Source organism: Ptiloglossa arizonensis, chromosome 1 (genome assembly GCF_051014685.1).
Source record: "Ptiloglossa arizonensis isolate GNS036 chromosome 1, iyPtiAriz1_principal, whole genome shotgun sequence".
NCBI lineage: Eukaryota > Metazoa > Arthropoda > Insecta > Hymenoptera > Colletidae > Ptiloglossa > Ptiloglossa arizonensis.
Window position 1 is genome coordinate 12,377,467 of NC_135048.1, and position 23,355 is coordinate 12,400,821.

Consider the following 23,355-nt stretch of genomic DNA (forward strand, 5'->3'; position numbering starts at 1 on the left):
CGATCTTGATACGCGCGCAGTATTCGTCTTCCGGTTACGTTGGCCAAAGGCGGAATCCTGCTCGCGCGGCAGATCTAGATGCCCTTACATAGAATCCCGTGTCTCTCCGCTCGAGTTGTCAGAGGGGACAAGGAAAGGGAACAATTTCAGTCAGATATTGGGCCGGTAGATAAAACGAAATTACGTGGTGACCTCGAGCTCCTCGCCGGGCAGCGAAATCGTTCTGTTTTCTGGGTCAGCGGTGTTGCCCGCTGATTTATCACTTCCGGTTGATACTTGGCCACGCGAGGGGAACGGGCACGAGCTGGACGAACACGAAGGGACATTGGACTTCGAAAGCAATCTTTGTAAAAATCGTCGTGGAGGATACTCGCGTCGTTACACTTTAAAAACGTAACTTGAAAACCGCATAGATAACGGATAAACGTTAAGAGATTAAAGTCGTGGCCGTAATACGTTAAAAAGTTAAACCTACGGGGGCAATCTGCGATCTCCTGTTACGTTCTACCGTTCTGTTACACGAGCTGCGTGTAGTGAAGTAACTCGATGGAAATGAATACTTTATATTCATGTCTCGCTCCGAAGGTTTCCTATCTTTATCCAAGAGGAGCTCTACGTTCTGTGTTTCTATTAACGGAGGGGTCGATGTAACAGGATAGTACGAAACGAAGTTAGCAGAGGTGTCTTCGTCCTTGTATCGTGTTCTCCGTTTACGACCTTTTTCGTCGTTCTGCGTTCCAGTTAACATCGGAGCTAAAGGAATGCGACGACATAACAAAAGTAAGCGATCGTGTCTCTCTGTCCTTCTATTATATTTCTGTTCCCCGTTCAAGGGTTCCAGAATCGTTCTAGGTTCCTATTAACGTTAGAATACAAGGAACAAGTTCACACAATCGGGGAATATTAACGCGTCTCTGTTCTCTTGTATTTATATTCTTTGTTCGAGACTTCCAATGTCGTTCTACCTTCCCGTGAACATCGTTCGCAGCACGTGTAACGAGAAAACATAATCGAGGTCGGGCAGGTGTGCTCTGTCTTTGTTTACACGTTTCTCTCTTATCGAGCGGTAGACCTCCGTCGACATTCTGCGTTCCTACTACAAAGAGCGATTTTTCGTCGAGAATATTCGGACCCAATGTACGAACGAAGTATGTAGGAGTAAACAGTACAGTTATTGGCCACCAGACGGTGATTGAACCTTTTGAAAAAATAGACAAATATTAATTCTTTACGTTTTTTTAAATAACGTATTCAAATCGCTTGTACTTTTTTGCTTCAGATGCAATCAATATTTTGGTATTTCTTATATATTATGATTTTAGAATATAAATGGATGGAACGATTGATTGAATACGGATAATTTCGATTTGGAAAGTGTAAGAATGAAGTTGAGAATTTGTGGATATTTTAACGTGTTTAATAGTACGTGTCATGTACTTGTTTAATAGTACATACGTATACACTTTTTATACTCGTTGTATATAGTAGACGAACGAAGGTTCAAGTTGGGAAGAAAGTAATTTGTTTGTTAAAATATAAGTAGTCAGTAACTGTTGAAAAACAATGATTGGTCAGACGGTGAATGACTGTTTCGAGATTACGATAACAGTGAAGCAATCATTGGCTTTGTGTTCGTTGTTGCTGTTTATCAGTGAGTTATAATAGCAACAATGTAGAAAAATACGTAATTGGGACGCAATAATGAGCAAATTTTTGCACAAGAATCAACAGATTAATATTATTATGGTTATCTTAGATTATTTTTAGCGGGCAATTATTGTCGATCGATTGACCAATAACTATTTTCTTTACAGGAAATGGAATTGTTTGTATATTTTTTTGCAAATATTTAATTTTTTTTAAAATTGTATTTATCATGCAATATATTTGCACGCATATAATTCGCAATAATTTAAATTCCTCCTCAAGGCTATTTATTCCAAATTAAACTTTCTCGTATTTGCTCAAAGTCGGTGAAACTTTTCAAATTAATTTGAATTATTTGCTATCTTCGCAAAATAGTACACGATTAATCAACGAGGATATTAATTCGAGGGAGTAACGAATAGTATTAACGCGTATATTGATAAAAATGGTTAATAAATTTCATCGCTTATTTAATTAACCGTTGTTTAAAATAATATTCCACTTGATTTAATTTTGTAATCAAATAACGCGAAACTCGAACAGTGCCGACAAATTGTCGGTATTTTAATAACGTAATTGTTTATAATCATGAGAAGGGATTTAAGCAAACTTCGATTTAATTACTGTCTTTATACGTATGTGCATCACGTTGATTTATCTGCCTAAATAATAGATAAAAATATACCAAAAGGAAATTTTATATAGCGAAGCAAATGTTTCTTACGAAAAAACATTTACGATGAATGTATAAATATTAAGTGGATTAAATATCGCAATATTTAATAATTTACGCGCAATCGTTTACAAAATTTATGTCTCGGAGTATCTAACGTTTACGCGAGATGACAATTATTTTTTCTCTACAGAAACATCTCGAAAGATTTCGCTGTATCGAAATTTTGGTTTCCAAAGAAAAAGAGTAAATTCTTCGCTCGAAGTGGGCCAGATAAGCTCACTGACAAATTGCCTGTACAGCGTATCGGACTGGGTCGGAAATTGCTGCGTACACGGGAAGCTTGAAAAATTAGAAATTGCTCATCGGAAGCTGCTCTTTACGGTTAATATTCCGTTGAGAAATGACATCGATCTTAGATATTAAACCGTGTAAGTATCTATCCGTATTATACCGCTCCCGATTGGTTGTCTACAGAACGCTGTACTTTGATAGAAAATTCAGAGACATGCGTTCCAAGGATAAATAAAAAAGTTTGAATAAACTCGAGCTTGTATTAAAGCGTTAACTTTCTGTACAGCAGCCTTCTTCGTGGAAAAATGTGTATAAATTACAAAATAAAAGACGCAAATACCGGTCGAATTAAAAAGAATCTATTACCCTTGTTAATTTCACCTATCGTGGAATTGGTTGTGCTTGAATGTTGCGTGTCGACTAATCGACAAGATCGAAAACCAAGATTGAAGAACCATACGTGCCAAGGGAATTAATTGCAAAATTATTCGCTACGTTCGTATTATACGATAAATTTGTTTATTTGCACTCCAAGCTTGGAGCTGCGTTGTGATTTAATCGAAAACTGTATCAGTGTTTCAACGATGTTCGACTCTACTCGGTTATTCTCGATTCGAATGTTTCTCGATTTCCAATTTATTCTCATACAGGCTGATGTACAAGACTGTTTTCGATTTTAATGTTTCTCGATTTCTAATTTGTTCTCGTACAGGTTGGTGTATAAGATTGTTTTCCATTTTAATATTATCTCGAGTTCCGACTTGTTTTCACACAAGATGATTCTCTTTCGTCAGTGGACTCGAAGAGGCGATAATCCTGTGTTTGTCTACAGAGATGCAGTTATCTCTGTTACGTCATCGACTGGTCGACGACGATCGCTATTGCAGCTAAGACTGTTCTATTTGTAACGTCTGCGAACTAAAACCGAAACACTACTTTCGAGTCCACTGGCCAAAGGATGTACCCTGTATGTTGTTTGTACAAGTGGTCGACGACGCGATTGACATATCGGTGAAGAGTCCCGTCTCCTGGCGCGGGAACGTCAATATTTTCGGAAGCTTTGAAAATGGCGCGTATTAGACCACCGTATCCGTGAGCTGAGATTCAGGATTGTGTTAACAACATCTACTAAATTGTGAGATATTAGGGATGGATGAGAGTCGGGATTCAAAAGAGAATTTGGACACGTGTAATTTAAATTAATGTATGTATAGTGGCTCCAAAAAGTATTTGTGCGCCATGTTATAAGAAAATTCTTCTTACCTGTAAGACTGATACTAATAAAAGTTTGCGTGCATGTGGAGCATAATAGTGTATATATAGAGAAATTTCTTTGTCCATAGGACAATTTCAGAGAACAATTCCTGTCCTCTTTATATTTTGTAATGCAACTTTTCTTGAGACTTTCTTGCATCAGAATGATTTTTCATACGAAAAGTTTTGCTCTATTTTGCGCTATTACGAATTGCATTTGAAAAATCGAAGAAAAAATGGCACTGTAAAGATTGATTTTAACTGTTTTCAGACTAACAGAAAATGTTCATTTTTAAGTGCTCTATCGTTTAACCGTGAAAAAAGTCTCCCCAAAAAATTATATTTAAAAAATGAAGAAACGTTGAATTTTCAAGGTTTGAGTTTATCCTCTCGAGAAAATTCTTTATCGATAAAAAAATTATTTCATTAAAATCAGACTTGTAAGTTAGGGGAACTTCCATAGTGTAACATAGTGCACGAAAACTTTTTCGAGCCACTGTATATCGTTTAGAGTGACCATTGAAATAACGAAGAAAAGAAAAAGCGCAATAATTGCACAAATACGTAAAAGTCACAAAAGATAACATAAAACGTAACACGTGTTTCCTCGAAGAGTATTCGATCACTGATCGCCGAAACGCACTTCGGTTTAATGCTTAAACGAAAGACTCGTCCCTGACGAGAAAAGGAAAAAGCCTCCTCGTTGTCAGAATCACTTGAGTAAACCGAAGCTTATCTTCTATACGTAGATCTCTTACAGAATATACTTATCGAAGTGTTATAAAATACTCGGTTGAATCCTCGTGGGGTGAGCCTCGACGATGCAATTTCAACTAGGTCCACACGGAACGCTTTCCACGCACCGTCGTAATTCGAATTCCCCTCGGGAAGTGGGGACGTAGGGACGTCGGGATGTAACTTTCGCCTCCTCTTTATTAGACTTTTTATCGTCCTTCCGCGGGATGGGCCGCGATCAGAGCGGCCCGGTATCACCTGTAAGCGCGAACAGTCCTCGAGAAGTTTCCCAGCCCGGCTCCATTGTCCCGGGGATCCTGGCACGGATTTACCGGAAGAAAGAGGCGGCCAGCCGCATCCGGAAGCAGCCCCGAGTTCCGTCGTTTACGATTCCCCGGGCTGCCCTAAAACAAAGCGGAAGTGGAATAAGAAGTAGCCGCCGGGGCGCGGAACAGCGACCGAGGCCGTGGTTCCCAAGTTTCCTCGCAGTCCTTCGGCTGTGAGATCGTGAGACTTTTTCTAGATCGTTTCGCGGCTCCTGAAAGAGCCACCGATAAGGATAACGATCCCGACGGAAACGTGACGTTAATTGGAAGAGGCTCGCCCCGATAGACGGATCCGTGGCTGCGTCCCGATCTACTCGAGACTTGGTCCAGCCACCTGGTACCAACGAAACGAGGAATCTTTAATTGGTTTCTACGAGACAAGAATAATTTCCCACACCCTGTCCCTCATTTTGTCCGTTCCCTCTCGGCCACCGCTCGTTCCCCGTGATTAAAATCGATCGCGTTCTCGACCGTGGGCAAGCTGTCTCGAGATCCTTCCAAGAAGGGATGTTAGTCGAGAGGTTAGGTGCGCGAACCAAAATTGGCGAGTTCGTTTAACGGTTAAGATAAATAGAAATTCCGTTCGTACGATGGTGTGGGTCTCCGGTTAGAAGTCAAAAGCGGTAATCAACGGCGCAATATACTACGGAACTACGAGCGTTTGGGAAATTGATGGTATATAGGATTTGCAAATGGCGGACGAGGAACCGGTAGCGTGGCTCGATGGAATACCATCCTAATCGGCTAGAGTAGAAGTCAAAAGCGGTAAGCAACCACGCAAGATACCATGGAACTACGAGCGTTTAGGAAATTTATGGCATAGAGAATTTGCGAATGGCGGAGGTGGAACTGATAGTGTCTTTCGATGGAATATCATCCTAGTTAGCTAGGCTCGATGAACATATTATCGTGTAAACACGCTCTACCGGAGAAGCGCCGGGTTTACGGTCCGCGTTTCATTTACGGTTCATCTTTATCTCCACCAGTTCTGAGAACTGGCTCCGTTGTGTACGCTATTTCGACATTAAATATCTGAAATAAATTTTAACTTATCCGAGTCAAGTTTCATTATCTCACTTGCACTCAATATTTTCCAGACCCTGAGTTTTTATCCGTTTCGAGGCGAGCGAGAATTCCTGGAACTATTATGCGTTGCTGGGAAGACGATTAGCCGAACAACCCAGAGGCAAGAGGAATATTGAATCCACCTAACACCCATCGCTAAAGGTACGTTCTCACGTGGCGGGAACTGTCGTGACAGTGTAATGGTTTTTCGATTACGACCCTAACACTACTGTAATGTAATGATAACTCCCTTATGGAATGATTGGATCGATAACAGCCTACAAATTACGGTACCGAATCGAATAGTATCAAAGATGTAGGTATCAGAAGTATCGATACTTGTTCAATACTTTATAAAAATATCGATATCTGGTTGATACTTCGCAAAAGTATCGGTACTTGTACGATATCTGTTTGATACTTCATAAAAGTATCGATACCTGTTTGATACTTCATGAAAATATCGATACTTGTTTGATTCCTCATAAAAGCATCGATACTTGTCCGATACCTGTTTGATACTTCATAAAAGTATCGATACTTGTTCGATTCCTTACAAAGGTATCGATACTTCTTTGATACCTTACAAAAGTATCGATATCTCTTTGGTACCTTACAAAAGTATTGATACCCGTTTGATATCTCTATGAAACTATCGATACTTATTTTAATATTTTATATAATATTTTAATATCGACATTCGTTTGAGATAATTTATGAGAATTTCAATACCCGTTTCGTATCTTTCGAAATGTTCAATATCCATTTGAAATTTCACCGAAACATTTAAATCAACAGAGAATTGAATGGCTGTGAAAATATCTAATTATTTACGCGGAGTGTTTGTAAAACAGAAGATAGAATGCGAAATCGTTGCAGTCATCACTGACAATACTGCAAACACGACGAACAAACATGAAATATGAAAATGATTACATTATATAATATTCTTGCTGTTATTGTTTTAATAACTTTTAATATCAAATAAATATAAATGCTTCAGTGAAATTTCAAATAGATATTGAACATCTCGAAAGATATAAAACAGGTATTGAAATTTTCATAGAAGTCTCAAACGGCTATCGATACTTTTGTAAGCTATCAAAGAGGTATCGATACTTTTATCGAAGTATCAAAAAGGTACCGATACTTTTATCGAAGTATCAAAAGCGTACCGATACTTTTATCGAAATGTGAAAAAGGTATCGCTACTTTTATTGAAGTATCAAATAAGTATCAATTCCTAAAGTACCGTTACCGAAAATTAATACCGAGTACTTAAAATTTTAATACATATCGATACTTTCTACCGAGTACATTGATATCGAATAGATCGAATACTATCAATGATATCGGTATCGATTCGATCACTACCCTCATGGTGCCCCATTGGATATCGTCCTTTCCAACTCTGAACTGTGCGTACTGTTGAGAGAAAGGAAGATCGGTTCTGTTTGAAATTTCGAATCTCGTTAAATTCCTCTCATCATGGAACCAATGTTTCCAGTACCCCGGAATATGAGCAGTTTCAAGTCCCACTTGCCACGATTACGTATTCGCAACGTTTCGATTAATATTTGCGATATTCCTTGCCCAAGAACAAAGGCGTCGCGGCGGTTCATTTGGTCAAAATAATAATTCTGGCCTGGCCCTCTCTGCTTTACATTTCATTTGTATTACCGAACAATGCGCCGGTGCACTCTAAATTTTCCGATCGAGGAACAGTTCGATCGGCCGGTGACAACTCGATATTTAAATCTCCACGTTCGACAGCTACCGGAAGTTTCGTCGTTTTGGTCAGACAGAAAAAAAAAAAGAACACGAGAGGGTGCAGGGAGCTTTTGTCCGTGCGAATGAAAAATGACCGTCGGGCGCGTATAAAAATCCTGCTATTTGCATATCGCCATCGATAGGAAATCGTTTAGCATCTCGATGGGAAAACATATTTTTTCGCTGCAGGAAAACGAAAATGGCGGACACCGAGAGTAATTCGACGGCATCGATGGATCTCGCCGTAGGAATCGTCTTTAACGTTGCGGGCGTTCCACGGGTCTTTCTCGACCCACGCGTCCTCGCACCATATTAGTTTTCTGTAATTGAAGCTATTGTAATAGACACGACTGACTTGCTTCGGTATTCTCTTGATATATTTGCTCCAAATATTTGTTATAATCGACCGGAAGAACGCTTTAAGGTTAATATATACCTACCGGTAAGGAACTTAAACCAAGGTTAAACTTTATCCAATTTATTTATCGTTGCAAACCAAATATGTGTATTCTCGTATAATTTCTACAAATATTTCACCCAGAAATAGTTATCTACAATTGTTCAAGGATATATTTGTAACGTTATTAAAGTTGGTCTTACTTAATAATTCGTTATATTTCCGTTGTTTATGCATTTCCGTACACGCATTATGTAGCATAATTTCGATGTTACATTCGAGAAACGGTTCTGCAAATATTCTCACTAAAATGATATCGTTGTCAACAATTTCTAGGAGACATTGTAATATTCAAGAGGTATTCTTGCACAGATTTTCATTGTACTTAAGTATTTATCGATAAATCTTTGGTAAAGATAATTTTTTCGGTGTTGCATCTGTTATTTCGATTTATCATCGTCTTAGTAACTTTTTCTGAATCCCTATTAGAAACTGTGATGTTAAGAGAAACGCAGAATAGGGATGGAGGTATTAGAACGAGAGAAACATTGTGGGAGAAGAATGGGACATACGTTCACCAACTTAGGTTATGTGCTCCTGTGCTATACGGACCGGTGGTTGACGGGAACGTGGAACGATAATGGCGGTTCTCCTAGACAAGGATAAAAAGTTATCAAAGCAAGAGAAATGTATTAAAATTTCCACCCTGTTTCAATTAAACGATTTCCGTTTTAATATTAATCAATTATTCGTTTCACGAGATCAACTCACGAACCTTTGTAGTTGCAAAATTAAAATATGGATCCTCTGATACGTATAGAAATCCAGGAAATTCGGCGAATCATATTTCCATAGTTTTCAATATATTGAACGAAGCTTTTTAATCGATCTTAATTTTGTATTTAGCCTTAATTAATTAACGAATTACATAACTTGCGGAAACGATTAAAGGAAACGAAAGTATGATCTAACTGAAAACACTGGAAACACTGTATATAAAAAATAATATATGCATTTTTTAGATGGATATTTTTTATTAATCATAGTAAATCTGAGATCGAATAAGTAAAATTATAATAATTCTTTTTCTTACATAAAATTGCAACTACGAGATTGAAAATATGATAGATTGTGTAAATAAATTTGAACAAGTAACGAGTTAGGCAGTGCTACGATAAAGGAAGAATAGATTGAAAATATCTAATTTAGAATCGGTAAACAATACTTTGAAAACTTATGTTTTACTTAACATATGTTTCATTTTACATACTATTCGCAATTGCATAATTTCTATATATTTTTTCCATGACTTCAGTTCATTTACCTTTTCACATACAATAAACAGTAGATATTTGCAAAATCTGGCAATTTGTGAATTTCATTTTGTATATTATTTAACAAAGATATATTAATGTATACAACGGTATTGAAACAAGTACTCATATTTTACTGTATTAAAATCTAAATTATTTTCCACGAAAAAGCAATAGCTAGCACACGGTAATATCGATTACACTTGAAAATTTACTATAAATATAAAGTATCGAATTGCAGATTGTGTACTTTTTCGTTCTTAGTTTTTTATTTATCATTGAAATATTTAACAATCGCGAATAAACTTTGATTTATGGAAAGAATTCCGAATATTTATAAAAATATACTACTTCATGAGATACATTTTTTGTCAAGTTAGCAGGATCGAGTAAATAATTATATTCCGTAACAATTTCAATGACGAAGAGTGGCTATTACGGAAGTTTCAATAGAGAGCTAAATTTATAATTTATTATATTTTTTTAATTATAATTGTACCTTTCAGCAGTAGGTACTTCCAGTTTCAAACACTTAATGTACAATGTGATGATTAAAAAAAGAGAACAAACTTTATTAAAGACATCACTACGGGTACTGTAAATGGAATACAATGCTTACTCTTTGAAAATTTAAACAAAACTGGAAAAATATATTTTTTACATTAATTTATTAAATAAAAAATAAAAGACACACTTGAGAGCAACCCCACGGGGTTTCCTTATTCGCAACATTATTGCATTAAATAGAAAATTAAAACTTCTCAATAAAATTCGCGAAGGGTGGTTCGTTGTTCGCGACACAAATTTATAGAATGTAAAATGAAAAAGTTCACGAAAGCAGCTACGCAGAGCGCTTCCGTTACTCGCAACACTAATTCAATTTCGTGCACCCGTGTTAAATAATGTTCAACGCTAACTTTAACAATTCGGTGCAGCCATTTCAGGTTGCGGAAGAATCACATCCTGTAGCTAATTAAATTGTTACGCGATCCTGGATGCAATTCGGGTGGAAAATTTTTGACGTTTTATAATTGAAAAAATTAAATAAAAACAGCGATCGGTTTGTATCGTGATACTACTTCGAAACAACGCGATGAATCGATATCGTACCGCTAATTTAAAAACGCAAGACCTTTTCAATTAAATCGAGCACGATCGATGGAAAATTTCAGTAGTTTTGTAAGTCAGAGTACTAAATAAAAAAAAAAAAGCGTAATCAATTCACACCGTGACACTAATTCGAAACAACGCAATGAATCGATATCGTACCGCTAATTTAAAAATGCAAGACCTTTTCAATTAAATCGAGCACGATCGATGGAAAATTTCAGTCGTTTTGTAAGTCAGAGTATTAAATAACAAAAAAAAAAGACGTAATCGATTCACACCGTGACACTAATTCGAAACAACGCGATGAATCGATATCGCACCGCACTAAGTTAAAAACGCAAGACCTTTTTAATTAAATCGAGCACGATCGATACTTATCGTTCGCAACGCTAAAAGCAATCGCAATCGAGTACCTACTTATCGAACGCAAAGCTATTCTACAAGTAAATGCGATCCGTATTTAGATTTAGCAAAATTAAAAGCAATCACGCAAAGTACTTATTATTCGCGACATTCACGATGCAAACGCGATTAATATTCATAATTCGCAACACTGATTTAAACCGCGATTGGTATTCGTTTGCAACACTAATTCAAATTTTCCCAATATCACTGGATGAGGGGCTATTACTCATCTTGAATTATTAAACTCTTCCGTCGAACAGTCGATATCTCGACATCTTCGAAATACATACTTAACTCGACGCGGTATACTTTTTGGCGCAAAGGTCAGTTTTATGTCCGAGTTTTACCGTATCTACTCGCTAAAAGTTAGGGTCATTCTCTACCCATCGTCTAATTTAGTATGCAAAGGGTGTCTTGACCGAACGAGGTCACCCATAGAAAAAATGTATGTTTCCCTAGTAAAGAATATTATGGACTTGAAAAAGCTCGAAAAAAAAAAGAAACGAATAAAGAGAGAAACAAATTTTCCTCCGCGGTATTCTTTCTCGGTAACATTAAAATTGTGCCGTGAATATTTTTCAGGTCATTGAAAACAAAAGAAATGTTTAGCCGAGGCACCCTGTACTTATGTATACGTACACAACCTAAATACCACAATAGCTGAATTCAGTTCGGATAACTACGAGTGCACGTCACTTTATTTTTAGATAGTTAAAGAACTTTTCTTGCGAATGGTGTAACATTTAAAAAACGATCGTTGATGTATATTATATTTATGTAATGTTACATAAACTATATTTATGTATCCGATCTACAATAATTATATTTATATGCAAAGAAGTATGTACGTAAGTGTGAATATTATGTCATTACAAAGTATTATTTAAATGATAGATTTTTTCAAATAGTACTCGAAAAGTAAGTTGTACACGATACGTAACGTAGCGTCGATCGTTTTCATAGATTATTATTATAAATTTAACAGATTAATATAAGTAATCTTGATCATTAAATTAGCTCGTGTAAGTAGCACATGCCCACCTGAAAGGGTCCAGACAATGAACATGAAAAGATCATACTGAAACTTCTGAACTAGGAAGAGTGGTCGGTGCAGTTGATGTAGCGTATAACGAGATAGTATTCTTTCGTTTTTCCTCATTTCATTTTCCATTAAAATGTCTCGACTTTTCATTCGTGAAAAATCAAGAGAAAGAGTGCAGTATGCATTAATAATTAAAAAAAAGTATTTCAAACGAAAATTACTGCAATTAAATTCACATTATTTGCGAGAAAATGATTTATTATTAATTAAATTATCAAATTGTTAATTATTAAATAAAATGCTATTAGTATTATTAATTAACGGTATTATTAATACTACAGTATAATTAATTAAAATACTGAATTACGTTCGGGTGATTCCGTGGTAAGTAAAAAGTAAATTTTTTAAAAGGAGAAGATAATGCATAGAATTCATTATTTCGTCTCGTACATCTACTGATTACGAAATGTCTTTTTGTGCACGATGTGTTGCATAATATTTTTTAACGAGTAAGGAACAACTAATGTAAAAAGTGTATGCCTTAAATTTCGTAAATGGAGAACAGAAATTCGTGCAAAGTGGTATTAAAACTAGCTTAAAATTAAAGATTCTTTACGACGAACCTAAAACAAAGCTTACGCGTACACATTTAAACTTATCTCATTGCTTTTGTAAGTGATAGGCTTCGTCTACTGCACGTTACTGTCAACCCTTGTTATTCTGCTGGCTCATCAAAATTTCCTATCGTTCGATGTTATCCTTTAAATGTAACATCTAATTAAGGAGAGTGTAAATTAATTTGATTACATCAATAAAGAGGATTAAATCCCCTTTGTCGAAGGAAATGACTAGATGAAAGGGCCAAAGTCATTAAGGTGAATTAATTGAACACAATACTTACTTCAAAGAAATTGAAGAAATAATAAGAAGGAAGAGAGTAAACGACGAAATGAAATAACTTATCATAGATCATTTCCTTTTGATGTTATACTTAACTGTTGAAGGAATAATAAAAAAGAAAAGAACAAATGATGAAATAAAATAGTTTATAATAAATCACCTTTTTTTATGTTACACCTAGTTCAAGGAATAATAGAAAAATGAAAGTCGTAAACAACGTATAAAGTAAAAAAATATTCGTAATAATTTTTTTTCTTTCTCCCTTTATTATAATTATAATTTGTCTCTCGACAATAAATAACGAAGAAATAAAATTGCTAGCCAGTTACATATAGTTAACGTAAGACCTAATAAAACATTAATATTTTATAAACGATATTCAGAACCATTATTTGTTCAATACACATTGCAAACAGTTATTTTTCCAATTGTCCGATGTAAATTATTAATAACTACAATTGATAGAAAATATGGAGAAATTTGTAAAGACCGAAGGTTTCAATGAATTTTCCGTCCGAACCGTGATTGTTATTGATGGTTACATATTTCGTATGTTATTTCTCCATTATAAATTATTAATTAGTCAATGTAACTAAATTTTATTCGAGTTGGTAAGTAAAAGGTGGTTATTGAAGTGAAATTCCGATATGTGAAGTTTTAAATTGCGAAAAATAATAATTGTTTCTTAAACACTGTCGTAAAAGTGAGGACATTTTTTCGTATTATTGTACAGATATGTATCTAGATACCTGTGTAGTATATAAAATAAAATTCAGGTATCTCATATTTGTAACGGATTTTTAATCTTTACAGTCATAAAAACAATACTTCTAAACTCGATACTCGGGTTAGAAGCAGAGAATGCTGACGATTGAGTATTCGTTAATTGTGTTTGAAATTTATGCAAAAACGGATTGCTCAATGTGCGACAGTTGGTGATTTTTCATTTGAAAAAAGGGAAAATTATGAAATTGCAGGTCGTTTAAATATAAGTAAGAGTACAGCATCGGACATTGTAAAAATAATTATATAAAAATGACTGGACGCTGCCGTACTTTTAATGCTCGAGATAAAGGCGGTATTATTAGAAAGATTAAAGAAGGATCACGGGTGAGTGGTTCAAAATCGGTAGTAATGCTGAACGAAGGAAACGGGGTTTCTGTACACCCAGAAAAGGTGCGAGGAGTCTTGAGAGAGGGGAGCTACAACGGGCGAATAGCCAGGAGAAAGCCATACATTAGTTCAACAAACAGAATGAAAAGGCTTGAGTTTGCAAAACAGTACATCTCGAAGGAAAGTGAGTGGTGGAATAACATTACTTCTGCAGACGAGTGTAAACATTTATGGTAGTGATGGAAGAGTGAGAGTGCGGAGGAAGCAAAAAGAAGAACCGAATTCAAAACATTTACAACCGACCGTAAAACAGAGCGACGGAGATGTATTTCGAGTCACGAAATGAGAGATATTGGTGTTCGTCGATGAAATTTTCGGTAAGAGTAAATATTAAAAATTTTTAAGAATAATTTAAGAAAAAGTTCTGTAACAATTGGATGACAATTTACACTTTATCGAGAATTTTTGTGCTACAATTGTGCAAATGTTCTACAACCTTCTTTATAATTCTTCGCGATAAATTAAAAAAGGAATTAAAAAAAAAAACGGTTAAGAACAAGACATTCTAGGAGTATCTTATAAAATATGAATTTTTAATTAGAAATTTTTATTTTAGATTCGTGCGTTTTTTTTACACGAATATTTTCGCGACATAAGAATTAACCGTTTCGTTGTTTCCCTTTCATTATTTAAACAATCGTACGTAATAAACACAAAAATTGTTGCGTTTTTATCTGTAAACTACATCATAGCGTAACACAAATACATTTTTTCTTGCTCCTTGTACACGTGCTTACTTGACCGGTCAAATCTGTACTTAAGTCCGAACATCTTTGCAACTGACCGTACATATTCATTTCTCGAGCGTCAATTGCACACGACCATAACGATTTCTTTCCCGTTTGCGTATCCTTTGATCGCTAAATTATTACAGGTTAATCCTCGAACGTTGTCCGTGGTCCAATGGTAGATAACCCCCCCCCCCCCCCCTACCGTGTTTCCAATTCTAATTGACGCTTTCACTCCCAAGTATAAATGTTACAGTACGATTGTCCGTAGATCGGTTCGCACAATGAGCTAAACTCACGAGCCGAGGAACAATCGGAAACACTTAACATCGACATGTTCTCCAGCTGAAACAGGTCAGAGTCGGGTCCACTGTACAGGCGACTCAATCATTATCAAAGCTCGCTTATTGTCCTCTCAGGAAACTTCAAATCTGAATGTAACGAGACTTGTAACTTGTTCGCCACAGCTACAATCTGCTGCCACGAACGTGTACTCGGGATCCGTTCCGGAAACGAGCCATCCGTTTAATCGATGTTTAACGATTCCAGCCCAAGAGACTCGAGGGTTGGCGAACTTGCCGCGTGTTCGCTTCCTCGGGACATCGCTCCTGGACTTTTTCGAGTAGTTAAGATTTCAGACGCGCGCCAACGATTCGTTTCCGGGACTGTTCGCTCTTGCGAATATCGAGAAATTCAGAGGTGATGTGCGGCCACGCGATTGAATACGATTATAGAAGCGACACTGTGATTTATGACCGCACCTGGAAACGTTCTTTCTGTCTTTAAAACGGTTCTGGTTTACGTGACATGGACGATGGTGGTGGTAGTCCCGAGGGTACCACGCGATACGTCATTGAATACGTTAAAGATAATTATATCCTCGTAACGATCCGTAGGATTAACTTTGAATTAACTCGTCAAGTTGGTCAAAGACTATAACCCAACATTGTCTACCTACAATAATGTATACAAAACAATTACCTATAATAGTGATTGTTTTCATAAGATTACTTTTTTCTCTTCGTATAATGTAGACAATTTATCAGAGTACCTATCCTAAAATCTGTTCGACGATTTTAAAAAGACGGAAATTCGATTCACAAATTGGCATTCTTTCTGTTTTTAAAACTGTTTCGATACGTTATTATTGAAGATAATTATATTCTTGTAATAATCCACAGGATCAATTTTGTACACGAGTCACCAAGTTGATCAAAGACCAACGTTTACTACCTAGAGTAGTCTATACTTTGTCTTCACGAGGTTATCCTCTTCTCTTTGACGGGATTATCCATTTTCGAAGCCCAAGATTGATCCCTAACTTCGACCACCTATAATGTAGACAATGTTTCGGAGTACCTACCCCAAAATTTCCACGTCCATTTTAGATGTACGGACAGACGAAAATTCGTAGTCACCAAATTGGCTCGAAACCTTTCGCACAATATTATCCACTCGTGGTGCTCTTCCTCTCCTACACCGTGACTAGATTATCTCCAAGTTTGGTGATGCGTTTCAGCATGGCGTATTACACAACCAGAACGGCGCAATTTATTCCAAAACGGTTTCAAGCTTCCACCGAAAGGGAATTTACCTTAATACGAATCCCAGTTACCAAGGGTAGGGGGAATGGTCTCCTGGCTACAAGGAACACTTGTCGGTCGCGTCGCTAATTTGAGATAAAGCATATACTCCTCGGTGAATCGTTCGACGATACACACACGTACGTGTATCAGATCTGGATCGAGCTAACACAAACGTGAGGGGGGTTATTTTCCGCCGGAGAATGGCCGAATAGACGGCCGAGAAAATTAGGTTCGGATCGTAAAGGGGAGAGGAGATAAGAAACCGCGATTTTGGACGAAATGAATAGCGCAATACTTGCAAACAATCGATACGTAATCAATGCCCATCGTTGGCCAACCTTTTGTTGCTCGTCCCATCAGGTTTTGTATTTTCTATATTTCTGTTTCAGTACGATTTTAAGACGGGAAACGGTTGGAGGTCCGTGGTGTCGATAACCGGTTCCACGAGAAGCAAATTGCTCTCGGTTTTGCCCGAGTCTCGCGGGAAAACGCATTGACCGTACGCGCAAGAAGCAATGGGAGTAGCGATGCGATCCGTGATACAATAGAAACGTAATAAGCGACGTATTTGTTAGTAAAATTAAGTGCAATTATCTGGTGAACGGTACCTCGAAGAAACAATTGCATTGAATTTTGGATATGTGGTAGAGGAGTGGCTCCTGTGTAACGTACAAAGAAAATTGTACTCGTTACGTTACATTCACTCAGATACAAGTGACTTCTGTTGTATGCTACTGACCTCGCTCGATCAAACCTTGCAATGTTATCTGCATCGCTCACCCAAACAATCTAACCCAATCCGATCAAACCATACTTTATCCCTATTAGGAACGCGTTTACGAAAATTATATAGCGAAAACATTATCATTTTTGTATCTTTGTTTCAATAATAAATCGAACATTGTTAGTTTATCTGGGAGTACGATCATTGTGTATTTAAGTTCGTGTCTTTATTCGAGGTGATCACTGTCTTTAATATTCTTTAATAGTATTAACTAATATTCTTTAGTATTCTTTAATAATTCTTGATTAATAATAATCGTTTTTTACATACATACTATTTATATACTATATACACACTACTTATATATTATATACACACTACTTATACATTATATACATACTACTTACACATTGCATACATAGTACCTATATACTACATATACAGAGTGAGGCATTTAAAACAGACCACCTGAATAACTTGCTTGCTTGTAACAATAGAAAAACAAATTGTTAAGCAAAAGTTGTTTACATATATATAGTACTACGATCACGAAAGAGTCGAGGCAGACAGTCCCAATCCCATACCTTTTCGGACCTTGAACAAATCACCACGACGTGGTTGTCTTTCACCTTTCCAAGAAACCTTTGAGATTTCCAATTGAAATGCACCGATTATGTTTGCGTAATTAAGTCGTAATTTCGCATCTCTGGAACCGACGCGCAGAAAACGAGAACGTCGATCACTTGCAAAGGGCAGTCGACTGCCGCGAGACTTGGCCCGTGGATACGTCGTTGGTGGACTTTGTTTGCTTTTCACTCGGCCCTGACGACGTTGGTGACGTCAAAAGAATGGAAACGGAGCAATTTGGAGATTTAATAAGACGGATCAATTAACGTAGCGGGGCTCGGTTGTCGTCGATTGGTACACGGTTCACGCGGTCGAAACCTCTGAAAACACTACGGTACATTACCAAAGCGCGTAACGTTGGTTCTCACACCAGGAGTAGGTGATGTTCCAGTCTGACGTTTTCGGATTGCGGTTGGCCCTCGACAACCGGAGCTTTTTGCGAGCTTGGTCGCTTTTAGTAGAGTTCTCGCGCGAGATAGACGGGTACAGTTGAATTTGCACTTCGCCCTAGCGGACACGAGACGTTTACTGTTTTAACAGCGAGAGAAGTGGCGCGAACGGAAGCCAGAGTTGAAATAAGGGCAACCGCAACGAGTCCACTTTACGATGGATTATAATGACCGTCCAACGAATTGTTCGCTAGATTCCGTGCCTTTCGGGATATTTTACCAGCGTACTCTCTGCTTCGCACGTTCGAGAATTAGACACCGGAAGAGATAAACGAACTGCGGCCCAATTTTCAAGCAACCCTCTGTTAACACGTCGCCGACCATAGATGTTAATTGATGTTTTTCGAAGCTTCCACGATTGGAGATATCATTTACGTATGGTTTTCTAAACGTTCACGACTGGGGATATCAATTGACGTCTTTCGTTTTTCGAACGCTGAAGATCTGCGATTTACATCTAACAAGGGACATCGTTTAAGTGTAAACTTAAGTAACTTACGTATAAGTTAACTTACATATAATACAATTCTTAGAAAAATATTTGACACGTATTTTTTTTTATCTGCTATTATCCATATCTAGGGGCTGAAATCAGCCCTTAAAGTTGGGGGAGGAAAACATATTTCCCTCCATATTTTGAAAACAACGAAACCTAGAAAAAAACTGTTTAAACAAAAATTGCCTACTTTTGAATAACGAATTGTATAAAACAACAAAAAAACTATGAAAAGTGCAAGTTTTGCAATATGTTGTTTAAACAAATTGATATTTTGCAAAACTGTTTGGGACTTTAAATTTATTATTCAAAAGTACGCAATTTTTCTTTGATCAATTTTTTTCTAGGTCTTTTCGTTTTCGAAATATCGAGGGAAATGTTTTTCTCTCCCCCAACTTTGATGGCTGATTTCGCCCCCTAGATATGGATGATAGTCGATAAAAAGAAATACACGTCAAATATTTTTTTAAGAACTATATTATATATAAGTTTCGTTAAAATCTGTAATTGACATCACTTAAGTTTATATGTAAGTACATATAACTTACCCTTGTAAGACAGTAAAAGTTGGACAACTGCGACAAACGATCTACGGTATAACCGCTTGTTGTTCATCTACACCACTGAGGGGAATTCCCCTTGACACGGAGCTCGACCGCCAAGCTAGTTCGACTATCGGCGAAGTACGTAAAGTAATATGCCGATGAAACTTTTTTATTTACGCTCTTTTTTAAATGAAACTTTTACCAACGTATTTATAAGTTTTTTTTTTCCGATTAAAATAAGGCCAAACACGACAGAGTTCGATGAATTTTTATATGTAATATAAACGATACTCGATAAATTATTAAATAAATAAATACAATCCGAATTATAACGCGTTTGGTTTCATTTTAATCGGAAACCTCTACGAATATACCGATGGAAGTTTCATTCGAAAAGAACCAAAATGAAATATTACGTTAACAAATCTGTAGTCACATTCCACGGGTCTTTTCCGACCCGTAACGTTCTCATAACACGTTCTTTTTCTATAATAAAAACTATCATAACAGATTGAATTGGGGACTTTTGTATTTTCATAGTTTTCTTATTGTAATACAATGAAAGCTATTGTAATAGATTAGAGTGGATACTTCTGTATTTCCTTAGTTTTCTTATTGTATTATAAATTTAAAAACACTATAGATAACCGGAGTTCTACATACTCGGGACACTTTTTATGGAAACTAACAAGTAACAAGCCTCGAGTGTGTAATCAGAGATAAAAACGCATTAAAGTTAACTCGGTTTTGAAGATGTTCGCGAATCATTATTATTTCCGATAACGCGCAAGAACTAAGGTTATGTACACTCGACAGTGTAATGCCAGCAACGTATTAAAACTTTTTATGGAATTTTGTTTCTCAACGCGACGAGCTACCTGTGGTACCGAAAACATCCGGGTTAATATATCCATCGTGCGCGGTGAAACACTTCTGGTTAAAGGGAAGTTGGAGAAGCATAAGAAAACAGCTTTGTGGAAGAGCGCGAAGGAAAGTAAAACGACGCGACGATTCGGAACGCGGCGAGTTTACCTCGAGGAACTTCCAGTAAATCGAACATTCCGCAAAACTCCGCGAGTTCTCGAGTTCCGAAGAATTTAAAAGTTCGCAAAAACTTGGAGACCTTAACAGCCCTAGGAAGCACCCGTACCTGACACGCGACACTGGAAACAGTTATACGCGACATCGGATGTAATTTCTAGAAACCGGGAAACCGACCTCGCTTATTGATCGATCGTCCACAATCTGTAATTCCATTACACAGCAAGACTCTCTGCACAATAAGTCTTGTTCATGTCGAACAAGTCGATCGTTGCGATTCTTGTCTACCAGGTTGTTAAATTTAGTTACGAACGATGCTGCTCAATCTTGATCGTCAAAAATCCGCAATCTTGCAACGATACGTTATAATAATAAAAATACAAGAAGAATAGAATTTTACACGAGAAGAAAAATCGATTGTGTGGTTTTATATTTAAAGGGTTATCTTGAATATTTTTGTCTTTAGAGAGTTTCTGCGACGTTATCTACAATTGAAATATACAAGAAGAGGTATATTGAGTATAGAATTTTAGTTTCCAGTATTTAACAATTTTTGAAACGATAATTTACTCCCCTTTCATCAAATTTAGTATCGATTGGATAGTGGGACTTTTCGGAGGAATATCCGTAAGTTAGGGTATGCAATGTTGTGTCACACTTTTTGCAAAAATACCTACATTTTTTCATCGTCCATTTTATTTGGATCGTTTTGTCAAATAACGTTTCATTTTTGCAAGACGAGTTATTTTTTTCAAAGAGTGACGAGACTTTTACGCGTCATTTGATAAAACAAATATTTGAAATGTAAATAATTCCAACTAGGTACTATTAAAGAGACGAATCTTTTCAACTAAGGATTATCAAAGAGATGAATCTTTTCAATTAAGGATTATTAAAGAGATGAATTTTTTCTTAGTTGAAAAGATTCTGTTGTCACGTGAATCTACTCGATTTTAATACTTCTATGAATGCTTATAAAAGAAGGTTTGCCAAGAGACACAAGTATTCAGTTTAAAGGTTAGATTTAAATTCTTCGGTTTATTCGTACGTGGGTCTATATATACAGTCTTATCCTGTTGGATTGCTTTGGGGTACGGTAGGTGAGAGTGGGGACTAGGCCAAAGTTCAGCTGATGTCATCCAGGTATTCTTGACCACTGACTTGAAGTCCCGTGGCAGGAATGCGAGAAAAGTGGAAGGGGTATAACTAGTCTCGCGCACACATTCAATTCTAGTTTGCTATTCGTCGCGGCAGTTACAAACACATGTGTACCAACTAACGAAGAAACTAGCGAGATGGAAAGAGATAATGAGAAACACGCGGCAAGCAGAGCCCCATTGGCGTAGATACAACATATTATTATTATACGATAGTAATATCTGACAGGACAACAATTTTTGCTAGTTTTTTACAATATACTAGGAAAGCATTGATCATATAATTACCAATAGAAGCAAGTAAAATTCTTTTCGGGAACAAAAATAATTTAATACAAATTTAATTTAAAAATAAATATATTGGCACAAAACTGTACCATGATTTTGAATCATGAATAACTGGATGAATAACTTTTCAAACAAAAATTAATCAGTTTCTGGTCAGCTATAAATTCAGATACAAAAATTGTTTTCTTGGTAAGTATTATAATAGTTTTCATAAAATGTATCCGTTGCTTTCTTAAAAAGATGTATACCTTTCTTTAAGTGAAAACTCAATTTTCATATTTTTATTATTCTGTTCGCCCTGTATTTCTTATATGCGATAACAGCAACGTTAAATTTTAATATTGGGTTATTCGGAAAGTCATTTCGTTTTTTTTTTAGTGAAAATGAAACACGATTTTTTTAAAGTGTATAAACATTTTATTAAATTATATATTCTCCATTTTGGAAAACGAAATGATTTTCCGAACAACCCAATACCTTTGGAAGATTGTTCTCTTGGGAAACGTGGCTTAGTACTTTTTTTTTGTGAAAAATGACTAGAGTTAAGTCGGATTGTGTCATACAAAGCACTCGATTCCGTTAAGAAAAATTAATTATATTTCAAAATAATTTTTATCATTCCACCTATACAAAGACTGTTAATATTACATAATATTCTTGTTTATATTAAATAACTCTTACGAAATAAAACAGACGTATTATGCATTAAATATAAGCATAAACGAAACCTCAGTAGTTTATAGTCTCCAAGTTTTATATTTATATGCATATTGAGACAGGAACGCAATTGAATTCCTACTACTATGGCAGAATGCGTGGTTAAGATTCAGAATATGCGGCACATGTGGGAATGGTCGTCCGACCCCTTTTTACCCTTGTATTCTCTCACGAGACAAGTCAGCGGAAGGCGATACCGTCATTCCTGCACCATAGTTTGTTTTCGGTGAGCCACAAGGGCAAAGTTCGACCGATGTCATCTGGTAATATTGGGTTTTTCGAAAAAGTTATTTCGTTTGGTTATTCGGCAAGTCATTTCGTTTTCCAAAATGGAGAATATATAATTTGATAAAATCTCTATACACTCTGAAAAAATCGTGTTTCATTTTCACAAAAAAAAAAAAAAAAAAAAACAAAATGACATTCCGAACGACCCAATACAATGGAACTTTCCTTGTTCCAGACTTTAATATCTTAATACCCTAGTGTTCGAACGTTCTGTTATCTGGAATGGAAAGATCGTTGTTACATAGTGGTAAACGCGTTGTCCAATGTTAGAAACAGACATTGAAAAACACCCGAAGGAAACTATAATCGGACAAAACTGAAGAAACTAGCGAAAAAGAAAAAGAAAAGAAGAGAATGTTGAAGAAGCTGTTGTTATGTTACTTAGAATACCTGTACGGTGATTGTTGTAACAATGATACGATCGAATGGCTTCGGTGCGACAAAGACGATAACAGTGACAGACATGTTGTGCGCATAAATTTTTCACAAGTTGAAACCATAAACGAAAGTAACGACGAGGATGTGCCTTCTCGCATTGAAACATTCGAGTTGTGTTAAAGAGAACTTCGTTGATACTTTACTTAGTTACCATACGTTGAAAAATC

At 36.4% G+C, this 23,355-nt stretch overlaps 1 protein-coding gene and 1 long non-coding RNA gene across 2 annotated transcripts; both read left to right on the plus strand.

The window, feature by feature from the left end:
- Positions 1-591: 591 nt before the first annotated feature.
- On the plus strand, positions 592-8,215 carry LOC143151042 (uncharacterized). Its single transcript, XR_012993223.1, has 4 exons — positions 592-780; positions 2,514-2,751; positions 6,027-6,156; positions 7,954-8,215. It is a non-coding gene; the product is annotated as an uncharacterized LOC143151042 (long non-coding RNA).
- Positions 8,216-13,966: 5,751 nt separating this feature from the next.
- Positions 13,967-14,390, plus strand: LOC143146912 (uncharacterized). Its single transcript, XM_076311658.1, has 2 exons — positions 13,967-14,211; positions 14,282-14,390. The coding sequence occupies exons 1-2, from the start codon at positions 13,967-13,969 to the stop codon at positions 14,388-14,390; spliced, it is 354 nt and encodes a 117-aa protein (XP_076167773.1).
- Positions 14,391-23,355: the final 8,965 nt, after the last annotated feature.

Bases quoted from the DNA above. Each gene is read 5' to 3' on its own strand.
- LOC143146912 (XM_076311658.1), top strand. From the start codon at position 13,967: ATGACTGGACGCTGCCGTACTTTTAATGCTCGAGATAAAGGCGGTATT. The intron at 14,212-14,281 runs GTACATCTCGAA...CATTTATGGTAG, and splicing joins AGGCTTGAGTTTGCAAAACA to TGATGGAAGAGTGAGAGTGC.